The sequence below is a fragment of the Hyaena hyaena genome, unplaced genomic scaffold (assembly GCF_003009895.1).
Source record: "Hyaena hyaena isolate Hyena2069 unplaced genomic scaffold, ASM300989v1 scaffold_82, whole genome shotgun sequence".
Taxonomy (NCBI): Eukaryota; Metazoa; Chordata; class Mammalia; order Carnivora; family Hyaenidae; genus Hyaena; species Hyaena hyaena.
Window position 1 is genome coordinate 1,030,923 of NW_024080713.1, and position 21,881 is coordinate 1,052,803.

General features: G+C 42.9%; 1 protein-coding gene across 4 annotated transcripts in view; it reads right to left on the bottom strand.

Moving 5' to 3' along the window:
* Positions 1 to 21,881, bottom strand: part of ATP6V0A4 (ATPase H+ transporting V0 subunit a4) — a 95,014-nt gene that overhangs the window by 47,996 nt on the left and 25,137 nt on the right. For all 4 annotated transcript variants that reach the window (XM_039234026.1, XM_039234025.1, XM_039234024.1 and 1 more), the window contains 9 exons: positions 20,878 to 20,956; positions 20,484 to 20,578; positions 13,624 to 13,749; positions 12,839 to 12,933; positions 11,359 to 11,485; positions 7,794 to 7,876; positions 6,798 to 6,891; positions 4,344 to 4,556; positions 664 to 814 (listed from right to left, as the gene is read on the bottom strand). In XM_039234026.1, coding sequence (XP_039089957.1) covers positions 664 to 814; positions 4,344 to 4,556; positions 6,798 to 6,891; positions 7,794 to 7,876; positions 11,359 to 11,485; positions 12,839 to 12,933; positions 13,624 to 13,749; positions 20,484 to 20,578; positions 20,878 to 20,956 — 1,063 coding nt within the window. The remainder of the gene's footprint in view (positions 1 to 663; positions 815 to 4,343; positions 4,557 to 6,797; positions 6,892 to 7,793; positions 7,877 to 11,358; positions 11,486 to 12,838; positions 12,934 to 13,623; positions 13,750 to 20,483; positions 20,579 to 20,877; positions 20,957 to 21,881) is intronic.

Consider the following 21,881-nt stretch of genomic DNA (forward strand, 5'->3'; position numbering starts at 1 on the left):
AAGCAGTTAGGTGACTTGCCCAAGATCACGAAATGTAATGGGATTTAAAACCAGTTTCCCATCTCTGAGTGTTTTGTATCCCCCTCCACTACAGGTTTTTGTCTGTTTCTCCACCATGCAGATGCACCACACACCTCCAGCGGTTACTCACAGGATACCCAACCTGTGGGGCCCCTGCTTTATAGGTCACAAGATTAGGACTCTGGCTGGAGAAGAACAGCACTATAGACTACATGGCTGAAGGGCGTCTGGTCTATCCCTTTTATTTTACAAACCAGACTACCAATATCACCCAGCCTATGTCACTAAGAATCCAGTCTTCTGACTCCAAGTCCTGGAAGCCAGCTGTGTATTCCCATCTCACCCACAGAACAGCTACAGCTCTGTGAAGATGTTGAGAGATGACCCCACTGAGTCGTTAAGGAAACAAGAACTGAATTTGACTGCCTAATAAGGTTATGGTTATGGGAGAATAGGTGAAATCTTGACTAAGAACAAATCTTTCACTAATCACCATTTAGGCAATGAATGCAGGGCATTAGGAAGACAAACAAAATTTTAGGAATGACCCAGTTGTAAGTAATTCACCTCCTAGGCCACCCAAGGGGTAAATCTTACCCAGTTTTCAAGTTGTCCCATTACATAATGCATCAGACCCTTTACCTGGGTTTATTTCCCGGTAACTGCCCACACCATATGCATCTACAATATTCTGGAAGCCAGCTGTGAATTTATTTGTCCTGTTAAATGTGGGAGGAGATGTTTTAGACTGCACTGTAGTCAGGATGGGGACAATGGAGGAGCCACTTAGTTCCTACAAAAAAAAATTGACAAAAACGTAAGGAAGAGAGCTTTGGGCTGAGTGTCAGTGCATAGATCACAGTCCAACTGCCATCCCTTAGAGGTGAACTTGGGAAAATTTCTTGACCTCTCCAATACCCACAACCACATCTGTAAAATACCTTCCTAATATCTAATTTATCTCACAGGAGAGTCATCAAGAGAATGGAGTTCTGGCCATTTCTATTCTCCTGCTCTTGACAGCGCACCTGTTATGGCCAGTTCTGGGTCTCCTTTTCTTCTTTTCTCTCTACTCACTTCCTCAAGAGTTCACCCACTTTCTTGACTCTGCCCTTTTCTTCCAAATGGCCCTGACTCCCTCCCCAATTTCAATTCTGTTTTAATTGCCTGCCTGGGCTTTCAAACTCTCATGTCTCAGCAACCCAACAGGATCCAGGAGCCTAAAATCAAACTCATCAATTTGTCCCAAAGTCAGGTTCTCCCTTGGCCTCCCTGCTCCTTCAGCAGACTCCATTCTCCAGATCCCTGAACCTTGGGAATCATCAAATGTGTCCCTTCTCCTAGTTCAATCAACCAATCACCAAATCTGATTGATTGCCCCTTTAAAGTCCTTCTTCTCTTTCCCATAACCACCAGCCTAGCCCCGAGCCTCTCCATACTCCTCCATCTCTTTCCCGTCCATTTAGCCTACGCTCCAGCTGGTGCAATCCTTCTTTCAAAAATAAAACAAACAAGTACTGCTTCCATCATGTTACTCCCCTACTCGAAAATCTTCAAAGGCTTCCTATTACCTAAAGAATGGAATCAAAACTCTTCCATTTTGTCATCAAGACTTCTTTCCAATAAGAAAAGATGGTGGGGCCACTGGGCAGCCACTCCCTTCACGCCTTCACCGCCACTTCTTCTGTAAGGAAACCAGGTGACTTCCCACTGGCCATCTCTCTTCTTCTCTTACCCAGGTATGAACCATTCCCCAGTCTCTCCCCCTGCCCCAGGAGCCTTTCAGTCGTTTCAAAGTCTAATAGGAATTACCACTTGCATACTCAGTGGGACTTAGCACTGGCTAAATGACTGCTCATCAATCCTCCTAAAATGTCATGACGTCTGTATCACCTAACTATCAAGTCCCACTTTACAGATGAGGAAACAAAGGTCCAGAGTGGTTAAGTAACTTCCCCTGGGTCATACCTCAAATGGTGGAATTCTTTACTCTCTCATAATATATCTTTTCATGTGTGTGATTATGATCGCCCTAAGGGCAAGAATTAAGGTGTTTCATTTTGTTCTTAACATGTGCCCCAGCAGCTGACATAACACCTGGCATAGAGTAAGTATATTTTGCTTGTTCGTGGTGCTGCTAATGAAAGTTACCCTATTACACTTCTCTCCTCACCTCCTACCCATGTAGAGCCTTCTACTCCTTTCTGGGAATAACATGATTATTTCAGAGGGTTGAAGGCACTGTAGAAATAGAAATAGTCCAAAGTGGACTTGTAGAAGTCTGCCCCTTCGTGATTACAGGATGACCCTGTACGTGCCTCAGAACACCTGCCCGGTGGCCCCGCCATCTTGTCTATATTGCATGGAAATGTTGCTAAAATGCAAATTGGATTGTGCCACTCCAGCATGGGAATAAAATCAGAGCCCTTACACCACTGTCAAATCCTTCAGGACTTGCCCTGCAGCCTCTCCCTGACCTCCTTCCCATTCTTTAAACTTGCCACGCCTTCACTTCAGCCAGGTGGACCAGCAACACACGCTCCTTCCTGCCTCCACCAGCCTGCTCACTGCTGACCCCTCCATGGGTCAGCTCAGGCTTCTCTTCCTCCAGGAAGCACCCCTGCCCTTCCCAGCTGGATGAAATGCTCTTTTGAAGGGCCCCATTTGAGTTGTTATTGGACTGCCATGTGGGGACATTCAAATCTGGCCTCCTGGGTTCAGGACTGTGGTCAAGTCACTTCTGCTTTGTGTGCCTCAGTTTCCTCATGTGTACAAAGGGAATAAAGATAGCTCCCGCCTCCTTGTCCAATCCCACCTCAAGGCCTTTACTTTCAGATCCTTCAGACTGAAAGCTCTCCCTCCTCTCTTGTCACCTGCTCCAAGCCACCTGCACAGAGGGGCCTTCCTAGGCAGCAGCCCTATCACAGTATTGTAAGACCTAAAACTCCAAGTGCCACCTTGATGGCTTTGAGTCTCACAGGGCCCCAAAGGCCAAGCTACAAGTTCCTCTGCTCTCATCAGATTTGCCCCCCATGGAAGGGAAGGGCTCCCACCCAGCCAGCTCACCCACACGCCAGACCAGCCACATACAGCCTAGTCTTTGACCCAAAGGGCTTCACCCCCACCCCCTGCCACCCCAGAAAGGTATTCAAACAAGCTACTCATGTCCTCCCATGGAAACCAGAGCCCCATCCTCTGTGGGAGGCTGCCCCCATAGACCGGCTGGCTCATTCTGCCCCCAAGTGCAAGCCCCAATTACAACCCCATGTGGCCCTGTGGGGGGGGGGGGGTGTCCTCCTGCCCGGGGCTATAAGCATAGGCGACTCATCAATTGCTGCCAGTTCCATGCGTCCAGTGGCCAGTGCTGTGTGTTTGGCCATCTGTACCATTTAGGGTACAGTTTCCTTTCTTTTCCAATGGAGTGAACAGGTGATCAGAACAAAGCACCCCCCCAACCCACCCCATCCTCCACCATCTGCCGCCTTACTTCCTGCTCACCACCATCACTGCCTGAAATCACATTACTAACGGACATGCCTACTATCAGTCTTCCTTTCTAGAAAGTCTGTCAGAGCAGGGCTTTGTTCCGCCCACACAGCCCTGGACCTGATCCTGGTGCACAGTGACCGCGTGGGGAGGTGAATGACGAAGGCTGTAAGATTAACTAAGGCACAGAGGACTGAGCACAGCCATGCGTACACAGTGAGCACAGGCGTCTGGCTGTTTGTCTTTCCGGCCAGACCGAGACCTTCATGAGGGAAAGGACGTACCTATGGTCACACCGAATGTGGGATCTACGGTCACATCTAGCAGAGTGACCAGCACATCAGTGCTCAACATGTGCTTGCAGAAGATTGAAGAAAGGTGGCTATCTATCAAACACTGAGAAGAAAAGGAGTTTCTGATAGACGCCCAGCACTGGATTAAGACCTGAAGATACAGGGCGCCTGGGTGGCTCAGTCAGTTAAGCGTCTGACTTCAGTTCAGGTCATGATCTCACAGCTCATGAGTTTGAGCCCTGTATCGGGCTCTGTGCTGCCAGTGCAGAGCCCGTTTCAGATTCCCTGCCCCCTCTCGCTCTGCCCCTCCCCCTCTCGTGTGCATGTGCTCTCTCTTTCTCTCAAAATTAAAGAAACATTAAAAAACACTTTTTTAAAGAACTGAAGATACAAAGATGAAGGAGACTTGCCACGTGTCACCAGCAAGTCATTTATGAAGCTCATGTGACTCAGGAGACTGACAACCTCTGAGTGTCTGACAGAGGGGCTGCGGAGGCTGGACGTGACTCCTCCCTGCCCTCCCCTGCTCCATCTGCCACTCACCATGCCTTGCTCTAATGCCCTCTTGATGCGCCCGGTGTCTGCCACCGGGAACCAGATTTCAGCGATGACGCACTGCTGAGTGACGTCAATGTTGCACATGTTCAGGATGTGGTAAATAGCTTTCATCTTCTGCACTTTAATGACCCAGGAGTGCCAGTTGGCAGCTGCTTGTTGTAGGAGGCGCTGACGGTGACACTCTGTTTGTGTTATGACCTGGGCAAGACACAACACACAGAGAAACAAGGAACTCTCACAGGGAGCTCAGGCAATGCGGCAAAATGGAGATTAGTCAGCCATGACGGGCTTCTTCCGCTCTGGACTCGCTCCTCTGACCTGCAGCCCTTCCCCGCCTTCAACCCTCGTGAGCAGTGTATCTTCCCTTGTAGAGGTTAAAACCCTTGGGCAAAGACTGTATCTTCCTTTTCTTCTAAATTCCTTATGGCACTACTGTCATAGGTTAAATGGTGTCCCCAAAACAGATATGTTGAGTCCTAACCCCTCGTACCTGTGAATGTGACCTTATTTAGAAACAGCGTCTTTGCAAATGTAATTAAGTTAAGGTCAGACTGCAGTTGGGTGGGCCCTAACTAATGCTACTGGTGTCCTCATAAGGAATCTGGACATCTAGGCACAGGAAAGAATGCTCTGTATGGATCAGGCAGAGACTGGAGTGAGGTATCTACAAACCGAGGAACACCAAAGATTGTAGACAACGACCAGGGGCCGGGGAGATGTCTATGTCTGAAGATCATACAATACCAGGCTGCTATCATACAATACCATACAGAGTGGCTGATAAATAACAAAAATTCATTGTTTGCAGTTCTGGAAGCTGGCGGTCTGAGATCAACATATACACCGTCACGGTCAGGTGAGGACTCTCTTCTGGGCGGCAGACTTCAAACTCTATCCTCACATGGTAGAAGGCAAGTGAGCTCTCTGGGGCCTCCTTCATAAGGGCACTAATTCCATTCATGGGGGTTCCCTCCTCATGACCTAACCACTTCCCCAAAGCCCCACCTCCTAATACCATTGCTTTGGGCATCAGGTTTTCCATTATTAGTTTGGAGGGGGGGGGAGGTGGCGACACAGAAAAGGACCCCTTCCTAGAGTCTTCAGAGGAGGCATGCCGCTGCTGCCACCTAGACCTCAGATTTCCAGCCTCCAGAACTGTGAGAGAAAATAAATCTCTGTTGTTTTAAGCCACCCAGTTCAAGATCATTTGTTACAGCAGCCCGAGGAAATTAACACATCTATCAAAATGCTTTCCACATCTAACGACTTCAATAAACGACAAGTGACTTAATGAAGGAGAGAATGGACAATGCTGCCCACAGAGAATTCATTTAATGGGATGCATTTTGTTCAGTGCTGCGAGAGCACCCTTATTGGCAACCTTCCCACGTGGCTCCCCAGGTGATAGTAAACAGAAGCGTAAGTTTGGCATAACTGCTTTTCCTCATGAGGTTTTCATAAAACCTAGTAGGGAGCATTCGGGGAAAGGACTTCAAGGTTAAGTGCGTTAGGGAGCACAGTATCTGATAAGCGAGAAAGAAGGAAGAGAGGGGATTAAAGAAATTAAGCACACATTTTTCTGAGAAGGCAAAGATGGTTGTTATCCTAAGAGTTTTGAAACACACACACACACACACACACACACACACTCACACACCTAATTTCTAAAGATACTCACGGAGGATCCAGAACTGTGCTATCAACCAACACAGCAGTCACATGTGGCCACTAAAATTTTAAACTTAATTTAAATGAATTGAAAGTAAACATTCAGTTCCTCAGGTGCCCTAGCCGTGTGTCAAGGGCTCCGTGGTTACGTGGTGCTCATGGCCACAGCAGTGCAAGTTAAATAACGTGTCCACAGAAAGTTCCGTTGGAACGCGCACTCATCTACAGTAAACAATTTGGTGTGGTCTCAGCTGCTTTCAGAGATTACTTTCAGAGCTTAGTGAAGCAACTGTTCTAATCACAGAAGCGTTGAATGTCACCCTGGGTGATGACTAACTTTGACAAAAGGATCTGCATTTGGGGGGTGCTCCCATGGTGAAACGGGACCCACTCACTGTTTGGACAGAAGTAATTGCCTGGCTCAAACAAGTGGGTGAGTCCACGGAAAAAGAAATCAGTCAGACTGGTTGTTCAACTGAGTCGGCTGGTTAGTTGTATGGACCACACATGTGGCCCCGGCACATAGAGGGCTCCCTTGATCAGGCGGGGCTGGCCACCCGAAAGCTGACTGGGGCTGCGGTCAGTCCCAAGCCCAGAGTGACATTCAGAATCCCCACCTCCAGCTTACGGAACACTGTTTTCTGATTACGAAATCTCCTGCCGTGGGAGCTGGTAGAGCGGAGCTAACATTCCAGCCGGGCTGGAAGGAGGGACCCGGGACTGATATGGAAATGGGTGGAGGCAGGTCACGTGCCGCAACTGCACACTCACAGTGATTAAATCTTCCAGCTTCGCGTTGACGCCAGCCAGCATCTCTCTGCGCTCTGCCGCAGGCTCCGGGCACGGATATATGATGGCTCGAAACCTGTGTTTCATACATTCCAAAGGTCACAAGGGGGGTTCACGGCTGAAAAACATCCCACGTGTCCTCTTCTGCTAAGCCCTCAATGGCTTTGGTTAGATGAACCAAATAACTGTCTCTTTGGCCCTCGGGAAATGAATCCGAGCTCTAAGGGTTCCCAATGCATTGCTCGCGCTATTTGAATTAAAGCGATGGTTCTATTGTATGAATGAGTTTCATTCAAATCAATGAACCTGTGGGCTGTTATGGAAATAAGACTACAGCTTGACTTGTCTCTTCTTCTCCCCAGAATATATTAATGTAATAATGTCCTTCCCTACTGAATAATTTCTGCTGGAATAAAACGATTCCATAAAATTAGAAATAATTCAGCATGCAGTTTGCCTACTCGTTAGTGGCTAATAAAGGGTCTAAGAAGGGATACGCTTACTTGATTACAATGTCTACTTTTAGTTACTTTGAGTTTTGTTGATTCAAGTCCTCTCTGCTCCTATTCCCACAGCTCTTAAAAATTAGTTGCATGTAAAACATTTTTTTAATGTCCATTTAATTTTTGAGAGAGACAGAGACAGCGTGAGAGTGGGGGAAGGGCAGAGAGAGAGGAGACAAAGAATCTGAAGCAGGCTCCAGGCTCTGAGCTGTCAGCACAGAGCCCAATGCAGGGCTCAAACTCAGACCACAGGATCATGACCTGAGATGAAGTCAGACACTTAACTGACTGAGCCACCTAGTCACCCCATAAAAATCAGGTGCACGTTTAACATTATCTGGTCAAACATCAGAAAGTTGTTCTAAAATCCTAAGGGATCTCAAAGAAGGCTCAGTCAAGAGTACTTTGTCTCCCATCCCTCTTCACCTAATCGTGACCCAAATCACTGATGAAAGAGCCATCAACAGTCTCGTACCCATCACAGATCTTCTTGATTTTCTGTTTGAGTTGCTCTCCTTGATAAAATATGATGAAAATATTCTTTTTAACTTCTTCTTTCTGGAAAATCAAAAATCAGAGCAATAAAACTATATACATACAAAACGTTTTGTGTGGTTATAATGTAATAGAAATGTAAAATCCTGTTTTCAGATTTTAAGAAAATTGTAAATCTGGGAGTCCCTGGGTGGCTCAGTCAACTAAGCATTCGACTTTGGCTCAGGTCATGATCTCAAGGTTTCGTGAGTTCGAGTCCCACATTCGCATCAGGTGAGCTTGAGTTCTGCTTCAGGCTCTGAGCTGACAGTGCAGAGTTTGTGTGTGATTCTTTCTCTCACCCTCTCTTTCTCTCTGCCCTTTGCGCCCTCTCTCATAAATAAAAATAAAATAAAATAAACAAATAAACAAATAAATAAATTTGGAAATGGAAAACTTCACCTTCTCCCCACTGATCTAAATTCATCATTCTTTATGGTTGAAGGCAAGGTCCCCGAGACAGGCCAAAGCAGCCTTAAAGCAATAACCAACAACTGGCTACACTAGCTGGGCCACAGCTGAGCCTGTTTGCAGTTCTAACCCTATACTTCTGAGATGGGTTGATAAACAAGAAACCATGCAGAAGAGAGAAACCAAGATATTATAAAGCTTAAAAAATGAAAATAGCTGACCTAGCTCACAAAAGTTAACTCATACACAACTTCTTTCTTTTTTTTTTTATGCTTATTTATTTTTGAGAGAGAGAGAGACAGAGCATGAGTTGGGGAGGGGTAGAGAGAGAGAGGGATACACAGAATCTCAAACAGGTTCCAGGCTCCATGCTGTCAGCACAGAGCCCAACATGGGGCTCAAACTCAGGAACGGCGAGATCATGAACTAGGCCAAAATTGAACGCTTAACCAGCTGAGCTGCCGAGGCACCCCAACTCATACACAACTTCTACATTTCAGGGGTGAGTGGGTGTTAGACATTTAACAAAGGTAAAGCCGTGTCTAACTTTTGACTCACTATATGCCCATAAGAACACTGGTTAAAATGCAAATCAGAAGTCCAAGTTTGACAGTTCACAAGAAAGACAGAATATATATTTCACAAGCATATATGAAAATGTTCAAGCAAAGAAATGAACTGTTTTGCTCTAATTTAGTTTGGGGTGGAGAGGTGTAAAGGTAAAATTATGAAATCCATTGTTAGAAAATTTATAACCACACACCACTCAGGGCTCTCAAGTCAGGTATGGCCCCACTCAAAAGCCATTTGTCAGCACCCAGCAAGTGTCATGAAAATGCCCACACCCTTTAAACCATCGATCCTATTTCCTTGAGTTTATGTCATGGAAATAATTCAAAGGAAAATAAAAATCCACAAGCACAAAGATGCTCATCATAGTGTCTCTATTCTGGAGAAAAACTGGAAATAAAGTCCATAAGTAGGTAGTTAATGTCACACCAACTCACTGGAAATTCTAAGCATCAATTGAAAAGAAGATAAAACTGGGGGTGCCTGGATGGCTCAGTCGGTTGGGCATCAGACTTCAGCTCAGGTCGTGATCTCACGGTTTGTAGGTTCAAGCCCCGCGTCGGGCTCTGTGCTGATAGCTCAGAGCCTGGAGCCTGTTTCAGATTCTGTGTCTCCCTCTGTCTCTAACCTTCCCCTGCTCACGCTGTCTCTATCTCTCTCTCAGAAATAAATAAAACATTTAAAAAATTTAAAAAAAAAAGAAAAGAAAAGAAGATAAAACTGAATCATCTCTTTGGCAGCAGGGAAAGGGTATTTAAGATTTGGAGAGCTGCTTGCTTCACATTATTTCCAGAGGATCCTTTGTCTGAGGAATCTTGGTTCTTTTCTGAATCTCTCAATTCCACTTGTCCCTTAATCCACAAGAACCAGGAATCTACTCTGGCCTCATCTGATCTGTTCAGTGACCTTCAATGTCAACAGGCTAAGGTCATCTTTTTCCAGTTGCTGACTTTATACTCTTTCTGCCACCATGACCATTACATGTCAAAACATGGTTGTCAAAGTGATGATTCAATGTCAATTTTTGAAATAATATCTATAAGACACATAGTGATATAGAGGAAATTTGTATTAGCTAAGATCAAGAGAAGGCAAAAAAAAAAATTCCATGTTTATTACTACAACCTGCCTGTGGCTATGAACAAGAGGAAAATAGCACAAGAGAAAAGTAAGCTTTCTTCCTACTTTAAATTTCATCTAACTATGAAATTGTTTTCCATGAAATAAAACCTAAAATTAATCTTTTTTGCCTCTATCCTGGAAAAGATGATGACACACAGAAATAAGCCCAACTTGGAGTTAAAAAGTAAGGGGACTTAGGGGCACCTGGGCGGCTCAGCCGGTTAAGCGTCAGACTTCGCCTCAGGTCATGCTCTCATGATCCGTGGGTTCGAGCTCCGTGCCGGGCTTTATGCTGACAGCTCAGAGCCTGGAGCCTGCATCGGATTCCATGTCTTCCTCTCTCTTTCTCTACCCCTCCCCTGATTGTGCTCTCTCTCTCAAAAATAAATAAACATTAAAAACAATTTTTTAAGTAAGGGGATTGAAATACTAACTGGAAGGGCAGAGGAAGCAAACTCTATGGAATTAATAGCAAGAAGTGTGAGGCACTTCGTGAAGAGCCCTCTCAACAGCCTTGTTTGAAGAATCCAGTCCAATGACTACCAACATCAGTATATTTCCTAAAAATGCAGAATCTGGGGGCACCTGAGTAGCTCAGTCACTTAAGCATCTGACTCTTGATCTTGGCTGAGGTCCTGATCTCACAGTTCATGGGTCTACACTGACAGTGTCCCTCCTAAGCTTGTACCCCCCCCAAAAAAAAAATAAATAAATAAACTTTTAAAAAATCCTCTTAAAAAACTGCAGAATCTGAGTTTTTTAACTCTGGAAAACACTCTGACCCCACTGAATCAGAATCTTCATTGTAAACAGATCCCAGAGTCACTCATGCGCATGTGCACACTGAAGTTTGAGCCGTACTAGAACTTGAATCTTGGATGGAACTCGAACATATTATGCTAAGCAAAATAAGCCAGAGAAAGACAAATATATGATTTAACTCATAGGTGGAATTTAAGAAACAAAAGAGATGAACATAGGGAAAGGGAAGAGAAAATAAGATTAAAAACAGAGAGGGAAGCAAACCATAAGAGACTCTTAAATACAGAGAACAAATTGAGGGTTGCTGGAGGGGATTGGGTGGGGGGAAGGGCTAAATGGCAGATGGGCATGAAGGAGGGCACTTGCTGGGATGAGCACTGGGTGTCATATGTAAGTGATGAATCACTAAATTCTACTCCTGAAACCATTACTACACTATATGTTAACTCACTTGGGTTTAAATTTTTAAAAATAAAATAAAATAAACCGTGAAAATAAAGGAGGGCGGAGAAAAGAAAGAAAGTGGATATTAGCTTCCTAAAACTACAGACTTACTGTTTCAGAGAAGCCCCACCCCCGCCCCTCCGGCCCAAGGCCCCAGGAAGCTGAGGAGAGAGCTCTCTGCAGCCCGAGACACCCACCGTGACAGGATCCTCCAGCGTCACGTCCATCTCACTGAACTTCAGGTAGATGTTCCCTCGGCAGACTCGCCACAGCAGCCTCTCAAAGGAAGCCATCCTCTCCCTGTTGATCACACCGGCCGTGAACCTGGGCAGCCAGACAGAGACATTGCTGAGACACAGAAAGCGGGATGCAGGGAGAAGACCATGTTGGACATGAGGAAGTGCCCCCAGGAGATGGAGGCCCACTTCGCTCTAAGCAGGAGGCAGGGACTCAGCCCGAGGTGACAGGGGTAAGGAGGCCACCTGAATCATAGCCCCAACCCCAGGAGTCCCGTTTGGCCTCCTGCTTCCAATCACATGTTGGGGTTTCCCTAATCACCCCGATATTACATATTCACTTATTTGCAAGTAGAAATACAGTAGACCATTCATTACAGCATCTGAGCTAAAGAAAGGAACTGTCCCAAGTAGTCAACAATGGGCTCTGTGTACTACAAATAATGTAGAAAAACTAAAATATACAGGGGCGCCAGGGGGGCTCAGTGAGTTAAGCCTCCGACTCTTGATTTCAGCTCAGGCCATGCCCTCTCGGTGGTGAGACTGAGCTCCAGGTCAGGGTCTGTGCTAAATGTGGAACCTGCTTAGGATCCTCTCTCTCTCTCTCTCTCTCTCTCTGTCTCTCTCTCTCCCCCCCTCTCTCCTTCTCTCTCTCTGCCCCCCTCCCCCACTCATTCTCTCTCTCCTCTCTCTCTCTCTCTCAAAATAAATAAACTTTTTTTAATTTAAAGAATAAAAGTGAAACCTACATACTGATTTCCATTCATCTCTACTTTTAAAACCATCCAGGTCTCCAGATAATTTCTGACAGAAATTTTATATTAATTTCAAAACAGTTACTTTCACTGATCTATTAGTTTAAACCTATGCTGATCCTACATTACCTTCTGATCAAATATTTTTAATGCATCTTCATCAATTTTACTTGGACACTGAATGAAATCCCACCATTTTGAATCACAAACATTTTGGTGGGTATCATCATATCCTATTACTGCTTCTTATAGATGACGTGATCGCATAATTACCTCATTTCTAATTGCACTTCAAATGTCAACTCCAAATCTATTTTTATTATCAAAGCAGTATTCCAAAGATAAAGAAGCAGGGAACAGTTGAGAAAATCCATCTAAACAATTCTTGCCACATTCTTGCTCTTGTGTGTGGGGACAACATAAACATTGTAATCTTCGGGCTCCAGAATGTTGGTTTTACCACTAACAAGAAGGTATTACTCTCTCCCACTCCACTCCTCCCTGAAAAGGTTACTCTTGGGTTTATTACTGTGTGGAGGCCTTAAATTCATTGAAATAGTCATCATTCCAGGGGCTAGTTCATTCACTCACTCACTCAAACACTCAGGGAAATCTAACACTAGCCAGGCACAAAGTGTGGACGAGAAACCCAGCTACATGGAACTTTCAGGCAGAGTCACACTAACCCCAGCTTTCCAGTCACGTATGCAGGCGTAGCTCTCAACTCCAGGAGGCCAGAAGTATCTTCCATAAAGAAATCGTCCGCTAGATTGGTTTCCGTCTGAAAGTCAAAGAACCATGTATTTTCTTTTATGTGTATTTAGACTACCTTAAAATCTCCCTGCATCTCAAGGGTTTGTCTACATTTATTTTTTTTTAAATGTTTTTTTAATTTATTTCTAGGAGAGAGAGAAAGAGACAGCGTGAGCAGGGGAGGGTCAGAGAGAGAGGGAGTCACAGACTGAAACAGGCTCCAGGCTCTGAGCCGGCAGTCAGCACAGAGCCCGACGCGGGGCTCGAACCCACGAACCGCGAGATCATGACCTAAGCGAAAGTCGGACGCTTAACCGACTAAGCCACCCAGGCGCCCCGGGTTTGTCTACATTTAATGAAACTTTAATTTTCCACAAATAGTTAATAGAATTCAAAAAGTGGAGTGCTCCTCACCAGATCAAAAACTTACCCAGTATTTTACTACCTGAATCCCAAATCTGTCCAATCCAAGTGCTTTGTTCTGACTTCCACTTATTTCTATCTGCGTGTTTAGGGCACCTACTTTTTACTGAGCACTATATTTTTGCATTTAGTTCATACTGGCACCATGTTTCACCCAGAATACCCTCCCCCTCACTAATGACCATGGGACAGAAACATAGTGATTTATTCATATTCCGAACCACTCAGTTTTCAAAATGGAAACTTGAGGCCCTAGAGGAAAGGCCCTTTTAATAAATAGTCCCCAGATAACAACCTCAAAGAAGTCCTGGGTTTTCTTCAGGAGATGCTTGAGTTCAGTCAGTTCTAGGAAGCTTTTCTTCAAAGCCTGCTGGTTCTGGTTGGCTTCCTGTAATTCTCCTTCCAGTTTTTCTAGAAGAGTCTATGCAGAATGGAAAAAGAAGGTAAAGCAGGCAGAAAGTCCTGTGACATTTGCCCAACATTTACCGCTACAAATAACTAAATATTAAAAAGAATTCAGTATATCATAAGGTAGCTTGAAGTTGAGTGGCCTATTCAGTGCAACTCAATATGATTGCAGAGTTACAAGCTAGATCCATTTCCATCAAATGGGGAGGATTAGAAAACACCCCTGGTGGGGGGGGGGGGGGCAGGGGATGGAAGTTAGCTTCCTGAGGAAGCCAAGGCATTTCAGCAAATTGTGTCTCTCCCCCATTTCAAACACTTAAAAGGGAAGCTAAAGTGAATTTACATGTTGAGAATTCCTTCTGCCTCAAACATACTGTAATGATAAAATACAAAAACAGAAATCACTAGTTCTGGGTTGGAGCCTGGAGAACCAGGTACAAGCAAGTGAAAAAGGCTACGTAGAGAAATGGGAGTATGATAGGCAAGAAGACAAAAACAAAAAATGAAAAACAATCTTCCTTCTAAAATGAGTGTATAAAATGAGTAAGTCTCAAGGAAAAATCTAATGATAAGAAAAATCACCAACAAAACCAAAAATCAGAACACAAATTCATATTGGGTGCAAATATTTTTATGGAATAGTCTGAAAAAGAGTTTAAGGTTTTTTTAAGAATGCCCAAATAGCATGACTTATACACACACACACACACACACCCCACTAAATTATTAAAGAAATATGTCCTAAAATGAAAAAACAGGTAAATATAAAAGGGTAACCATTAAGAAATCTCGGAACTGTGGGGCATCTGGGTGGCTGAGTCAGTTAAACATCCAACTCTTGATTTCGGCTCAGGTCATGATCTCACTGTTCATGGGTTTAAGCCCTGAGTTGTGTTCTGCACTGACAGTGCAGAGCCTGCTTGAAATTTTCTCCCTCCCACTCCCTCTGCCCCTTCCCTGCTTGTACTTACTCTCTCTCAAAATAAATAAATGAACTTAAAAAAAAGAAATCTTGGAAATATAAAATATAGGTACTAAAATTTGAAATCTAATAGGTGAGGATCAACTCTCTATTGGACACAATTTGTGAATGCACTACTGAGATTTGGAAAATAATTCAAAAATGTGAAAGCTCAGGGTGCCTGGTTGATTCAGTTGGCTAAGTGCCCGCCTGACTTGATTTCGGCTCAAGTCATGATCCCAGGGTAGTAGGATTGAGTCCCACGTCGGGCTCTGCGCTAAGCATGGAGCCTGCTTGAGATTTTCTGTCTCTCTGTCTCTCTCCCTCTGCCCTTCCCACGTTCTCTAAAAAAATATAGATATAGATATCTGTATCTCATTTCTCACTTATCCAAATGTCCACCAACAACAGAATGGATAAAGTGTAGTACATTCAATACAAGAAACACTACCCAGCAGTGAAAATGAATTAATTTCAGAAACATGAAACAATATGGTGTCTTAAAAATAAAATGATGTAAGAAAACAGCAAGTTGCAAAAGAATAAACATTATGATTTCATTTATAGAAAACTAAAGTGTGCAAAGCTAAATCATATGCTATTTAGAAGACTAAATATGCAAACAAAACTCTCAAGAAACAAAGAAAAGAAAAATACAAAATTCAGGACAGTCATGATCTCCAAGGAGGGAGGAGTGCAGAGGCGAGAGGGGAGGAGAGTAGAGGGAACAGGGGGAAGGGGAGGGCACACAGAGAGCTTTAACACCATCCCTGTGGTCACCTTTTACCGCATTCAGGGTGATGGTACTCAGTGTTTCCTATATCACCATTCTTTATACCTTACACATATTTTCTAAAAGTTCTACTGTATCAATTCAATATTTAACAGAAACAATGGTCAGTGAATCAGCAGCCACAATACATGAAAGTGGATCGAGGTCACCTGTTGAAAGACAGAGATGATGCTAGATTTTTTTTTTAATCTACCTAAGAGACACCCTTACCAGAGGGACTAGAAAATAAACAATAAAACAAAAATATCCCTGCAAATGTTAGTTCCCCTCCCTCCCAAAAAAGCATATTAATATCAGGCAAATTGAATTTTTGATATTTTTTATGATGGAAAATTTCACACACGTTAGGCAGAAAGAACTCTACCATAGGGCCCACAGACACATAACCCAGCTTCAACTGCATCCCATCACCACACCCCAGGGATAATCACTACCCTAAATTTTGAACACTAACTATAGTGGCACAAAGCTGGGGGGAAAATGAAAGTTTTTTTCTTAACTGCTTCTTAACCATTTGCTCTATACACTTAATGATTCTATTAAAAACAATGCTGGGGTACCTGGGTGGCTCAGGCATCCAACTTTGGCTCAAGTCGTGATCTCACGGTTTGTGAGTTCCAGGCCCACATGGGGCTCTGTGCTGACAGCTAGGAGCATGGAGCCTACTTCAGATTCTATGTCTTCCTCTGTAACTCTCTGCCATTCACACTGCATCTCTCTCTCTCTCAAAAATAAATAATAAACATTAAAAATTTTTAATAATTCTGCCTTTAAAAATATTTTGGATAATGCATTACTTAAAAAATAGTCTGCAGAGTGATAGTGCAAAAAGTAGAAAACTATAATATAGACAAATGGACATGGGGTTACATAAAAATATAACTGATGAGGATAAAATCTAAAAACTGAAAAGTTGAGGCAGTTTATGCTGAGATGGTGGATTTGTGGGTAATTTTTTTTTCTGAATTAATATTTCCTCTAGGATTGTTATGAAAGCCTCTTTAGAAATTTTGCAAGGCAAGGGCCCAAAGCCACTTGTGTATTCTTGCACCATCTTGAAGGGTTCCCCTTCATAGGAATGCTGGAGGAACACTCAACTAACTGCTAGACCACTGAATCAGTTTGTCCCCTTGGTCAATGGTTAGACAAATATTGCTACATATAAGCTCATGCCGTTCTAATTTCATCTTTACAATAAATAATATCCAGGAGGAAAATACTGAGTAGGGGTTGTTGGTGTACATCGACTGTTATCTAACTGGTTATCACTACAAATGTATCAAAGTGTAGAGTTTCAAAACCAACCAGCCAGCCAATGCCGACCTCATTTGGATGCACTGATTTTTGCTTTTTTAAGTACTATCTGAAACATGTAACCAACTCAATTTCTCCCAAAATTTTCCAGGTTTTAGTATGGCCAGATCCAAAATATTTTCCAGGGGAGTCACCAGTCTCGTATCTCTGTTAGAGTATCTTTCTTTATACTACTAATGGCTTCAAAAATTTCAAGAATTTTAAGTTATCTTTAAAGAAAGAAAAAAATAAAACCCAGCCTGAGATAAGGCTCAGCTCAGTGAAGCTCCCCTACCTTCTTGCCTCCTTTAATGGGCCCTTCCTTTTCGGAGTACAAAACATCCAATTTTTAATCAAGACCTACAGGGCCTTCCAGGATCTGGCTCTGCCTACCTTTTGACATTCTTTCCCACTGCCTCACCCCTCCCTCCTTTCACTCCATCTGCTCTAGAAGCACCTAACAGGCATGGCCATGTTTTGTTTCTCTCTAAGCTACCTTGTGCATGGTGGGCATTCAATGTTTCATAAAAGGAAGTAGAGAGGGAAAGAAAGGGGTAATCCCCTCAGCTATAATGTCCTTGGCTAAAGAATACAGCTGACCTTGGCACAGCTGATCCCAGAAGCCAATCTGAGGAGAGGCCTCAGTCTAAAGTAGATTCAAAGCATCACTTCCCACCAGAAAGATGTTTAGGTAACAGTGCACTGGATCCAGCAATTTCACTTGTGGGTATTTATCCGAAGGGAACAAAATTACTGTCTCAAAATAATACCTGCGGTCCCATGTTCACTGCAGCATTATTTATAATAGTGAAGACATGGAAACAACCTAAGTGTTCATCAACAGTTGAGCGTATAAAGATGTGGTCTATGTGTACAGGGAAATATTACTCAGCCATAATAAGGAGGAAATTCTGCCATAACCATGGCATGGATGGACCTTGAGGGTATACTAAGTAAGATAAGTCAGGCAGAGAAAGACAAATACTTTATGATCTCACTTAAATAAGGAATCTGAAAGAAAGAAAGGAAGAAAGGAAGGAAGGAAGGAAGGAAGGAAGGAAGGAAGGAAGGAAGGAAGGAAGAAAAGGAAAGGTAGTAGGAAGCAAGGAAGGTAGAAAGAAAAGAAAAGAAAAGAAAAGAAAAGAAAAGAAAAGAAAAGAAAAGAAAAGAAAAGAACAAAAAGTTGAACTCATAGACACAAAGAACAGATTGGTAGTTATGAGGGCTTGAGGGTGTGAAATGGGCAAAGATGGTCTTCCAGCTATAAGATAAATAAATGGTTAGGCTATAATGTACAGCATGGTGACAATAGTTAAGGAAAGAAGGAAGACAAGAAAAGAAAAAAAGGATCCCATTGTGCCAGCATTAGTCTTCTTCAGTAACACCATATAGACAAGGCTTCGCCACTTCTAAGAATTTTATGTCCTGGGCGGCTCAGTCAGTTAAGCATCCGACTTGGGCTCAGGTCATGATCTTGCAGTTTGTGAGTTCGAGCCCTGCCATCAGGTTCACTGCTTTCGGAGCTGGGCCCATTTCGGATCCTCTGTCCCTTCTTTCTCCTCCACCCCCACTTGTGTTCTCTCAAAAATAAATACAACATTACATTTGCAACTACGTGGATGGAACTAGAGGGTATTATGCTAAGTGAAATTAGTCCGTCAGAGAAAGATAAATATCATATGACTTCACTCATATGAGGACTTTAAGATACAAAACAGATAAATATAAGGGAAGGGAAGCAAAAAGAATATAAAAACAGGGACGGGGACAAAACATAAGAGACTCTTAAATGTAGAGAACAAACAGAGGGTTGCTGGAGGGGTTGTGGGACGGGAATGGGCTAAATGGGTAAGGGGCCTTAAGGAAACTACTCCTGAAATCATTGTTGCACTATCTTGGATGTAAATTAAATCATTACTTAACTAACTAATTTGTTAATCATTGTTAACTAACTTGGATGTAAATTAAAAAATAAATTATTAACAGCAACAACAAAAAGAAATATAAAGTAAAAAAAAAAAGAGAGACTCATCCATGGATCATAGAACAGAATATTTCCATAGCCTCCAAGTATCTCCACACAAAATATTTAAGTGAACAATGGGAAAATATTAACTTTACATTAGAGTAATCTGATGTATACAACCTTAACCAAGATCAAATTTAATATCACCAATTATGGAACAAATAGATATCATGTGCCAACTTAGATAATGCACTGAGAAGGACATAGTATCTGTGTGGTATTCCTGGCAGAAATCCATAAGGTGAATCTAATCATAAGCATAGAAAATCAGGTAAACCTAAGTTGAGGAACACCCTAGTAAATGGTTCATACTTCCCAAAACTGTTACAGTTGTAAAGATTGAGGACTTGTTCCAGAGAGATAAGAATAAAGTAAAATAACAATTAAATACAATGTGTGATACTAGACTGGAGAGGAGAATGGATGAACTATAAAATTTATAAAATTTTCTATAAACGACATTGTTGAGATAACTGGTCACATTTGAATAAGGTCTATAAATGAGGTATATAATAGTAGTGTCTCAATGTTGATGTATTGATTTTGATCATTTATGCAAAAGGATGTCCTTGTTCTCACGAAAGTATTCTAAAGTATTTAGGGGTTAAGGACATATCTACTGCTTACTCTCAAATAGTTTAGAAAAATTTTGTATGCACGTTGATCTGCGTGTAGTGTGTCTAAGGAGAAGAAAAAGAAAGAAGGAAAGAAAGAGAGGGAAAGACAGGGAGTGAGAGAGAAAATAAGACAGAAAAATAATGCAAAATATTAACGATTAAGGTACTGGGTCAAGCATAAACAGGAGTTTCCTGGACTATTCTTCCAATTTTTGTAAGCTTGTAATTATTTAAAAAAAAAAAAATGTATCTCCCCCACAAAAAGTATGTGGGTTCTGAATACCAATGGGATAAATTCCTGGCTCCTTCATTTATTGACTCTATGATGACAGAAATGGTTCTTAATCTCTGATTCAAAGTATTTGACCTGTAAATAGGGATAATCATTGACCAATTACAATGACATGAGATGATGCATACAATATGTTTTGAGCAGTATTTTGGACCTAGGGAATACTCAGTAAAAATTGAATCTCTCAGATAGATAGATAGATAGATAGATAGATAGACAGATACACATTTTTTAAAAAAGAATTTATGTCCACCAATGAAACCACTTCTCAAAGTGGGGTGAGCTTCCCTCAGGCTGCAGTAGGAGAAAAAAAGAGCTCTTTCCATGATCAGAAGTGACTCTAAAAATTGTACGGTGGGGTTGGGGCACCTGGGTAGCTCAGTGGGTTAAGCTTCCAACTCATGGTTTCAGCTCAGGTCATGATCTCATGGTTGGCAGGATCGAGCCCTACCTTGGATTCTGCACTGACAGCATGAAGCCTGCTTGGGATTCCGTCTCTCCGTCTCTTTCTACCTCTCCCTGGCTCTCTCTCTCTCTCACACACACACACACTCTCTCTCTCTCTCTCAAAATAAATAAACATTTAAAATAAAAATAAAATTTTTACACTAGCATTTTCCTGGGAGAGTAACACTGAAAGGTGGACAGTCACATAAATCTGCCTCTACACCTTCTGCAACTGGATAAAGATCCGTGAGTGGTTTCTTGGAGCACCTCAGGAGACAGGCTTCGGGACTGTCTTTAGCAAAGTAGAAAAGAACCTACCTCCAGGGTAATCATTTCCCGCGGGAGAGGGGTTGGTGGGGCTTTCTCTGGCAATTGAACTGTGACCTCATTTTGCATCTCATCTTCCAGAAAACCTGTGGGATGAAACACCACCAGAGAACCCAAGGTGACTGTGTTTTCTCACCTAAGAAGGGGGTCCAAGCAGACAGGTACCTTTCAGCCAGCCCAGCTGCCTGAATTCCCCCAGGGACCTGCATGGCACCAGCATCCCAACCCTCTCCCCTCACTCCCCTATCCCCACCCCCCCACAACTCGTCTCTAGAATTGCCTCAAAACATATACAAATAGGTGCATGTTTATTATAATCTAGTCCTGCAAACCATTTACCTCCCAACCAGTTCACATTTAGATAGTAAACTGAAAATTGGCTTACGGAGGATTCTCTCCAGTGACTCACACCTTCTGACTTCATTCACAAATTTCCTTTGGAAGCTGTTCACATTCACATTTAACTAGAGTGGGGGGAAACCAGAAGTCACGTATTAGTAGCAACAGATGCCAACGTACTCCCTTTGGTTATTGTTGTTGTTGTTATTAATGCTGGGAAAGCTTGTTGAAATAGATATATTGAATAGATATATGCATAGATATCTATGCATAGATATCTCTATGCATGAGACAGGTAAGTTACAGGCAAAACACACCTTGATGTGCTTACACACCATCTCCCAAATTCCTCAGCTCTGATCTTCCTACACTTCTAAGAGAAAGTCCTCTCACAGCTAAGGTTTCCTTACTTTTAGCTGCATTTACATTCAAATGAGCCTTGAAATCCTCAATGGAGTCATGAATATGACAGAATCTTGAAATTGCATAGTTCCATGCAATGTTATTGCAATTATCAACAAAAATTCAGCATCCTGGTGACGGTGACCCTCAGCTCAGCCCAGTAAATGTTACTGAGGAACTGCTTTCACGTCAGGTCCTGTGCCAGAAAGTAAGGACGCAAAGAGCAAGACATGATCCTTCCCCGTAGGAGCTTAGTTTTGACCGTGATCTTGGTGAGGAAGTAAAGGAGTAAAGAACTGAGTTCCAAAAAGCTTAGCAAGGCTCCAAACCACCTCTGAGAAATGATAATGCCAACATCACACTCAAGACTGCCTAGTAGCCCTAGAATGTCACAGGGAGACGGTGCACTTTGTCCTCAGACCGACTCATTAGGAACAATTGGTTTCTATCTTGGGAACAAGGTCTGGCAATCCACATGCCCATTGGAGACATCTAAGTCTTTGAAGGGACTACTTAGGAAATAGAGTATGATGCCACCTAACATGCAGCGACTGCATGAGGGCTTCAAAACATTCCTATAGAGGAGACACATCTGGAGGAAAGGAGAACATGTTTGCTCAATGTTATCACAAATCTTGGCCCGAACAA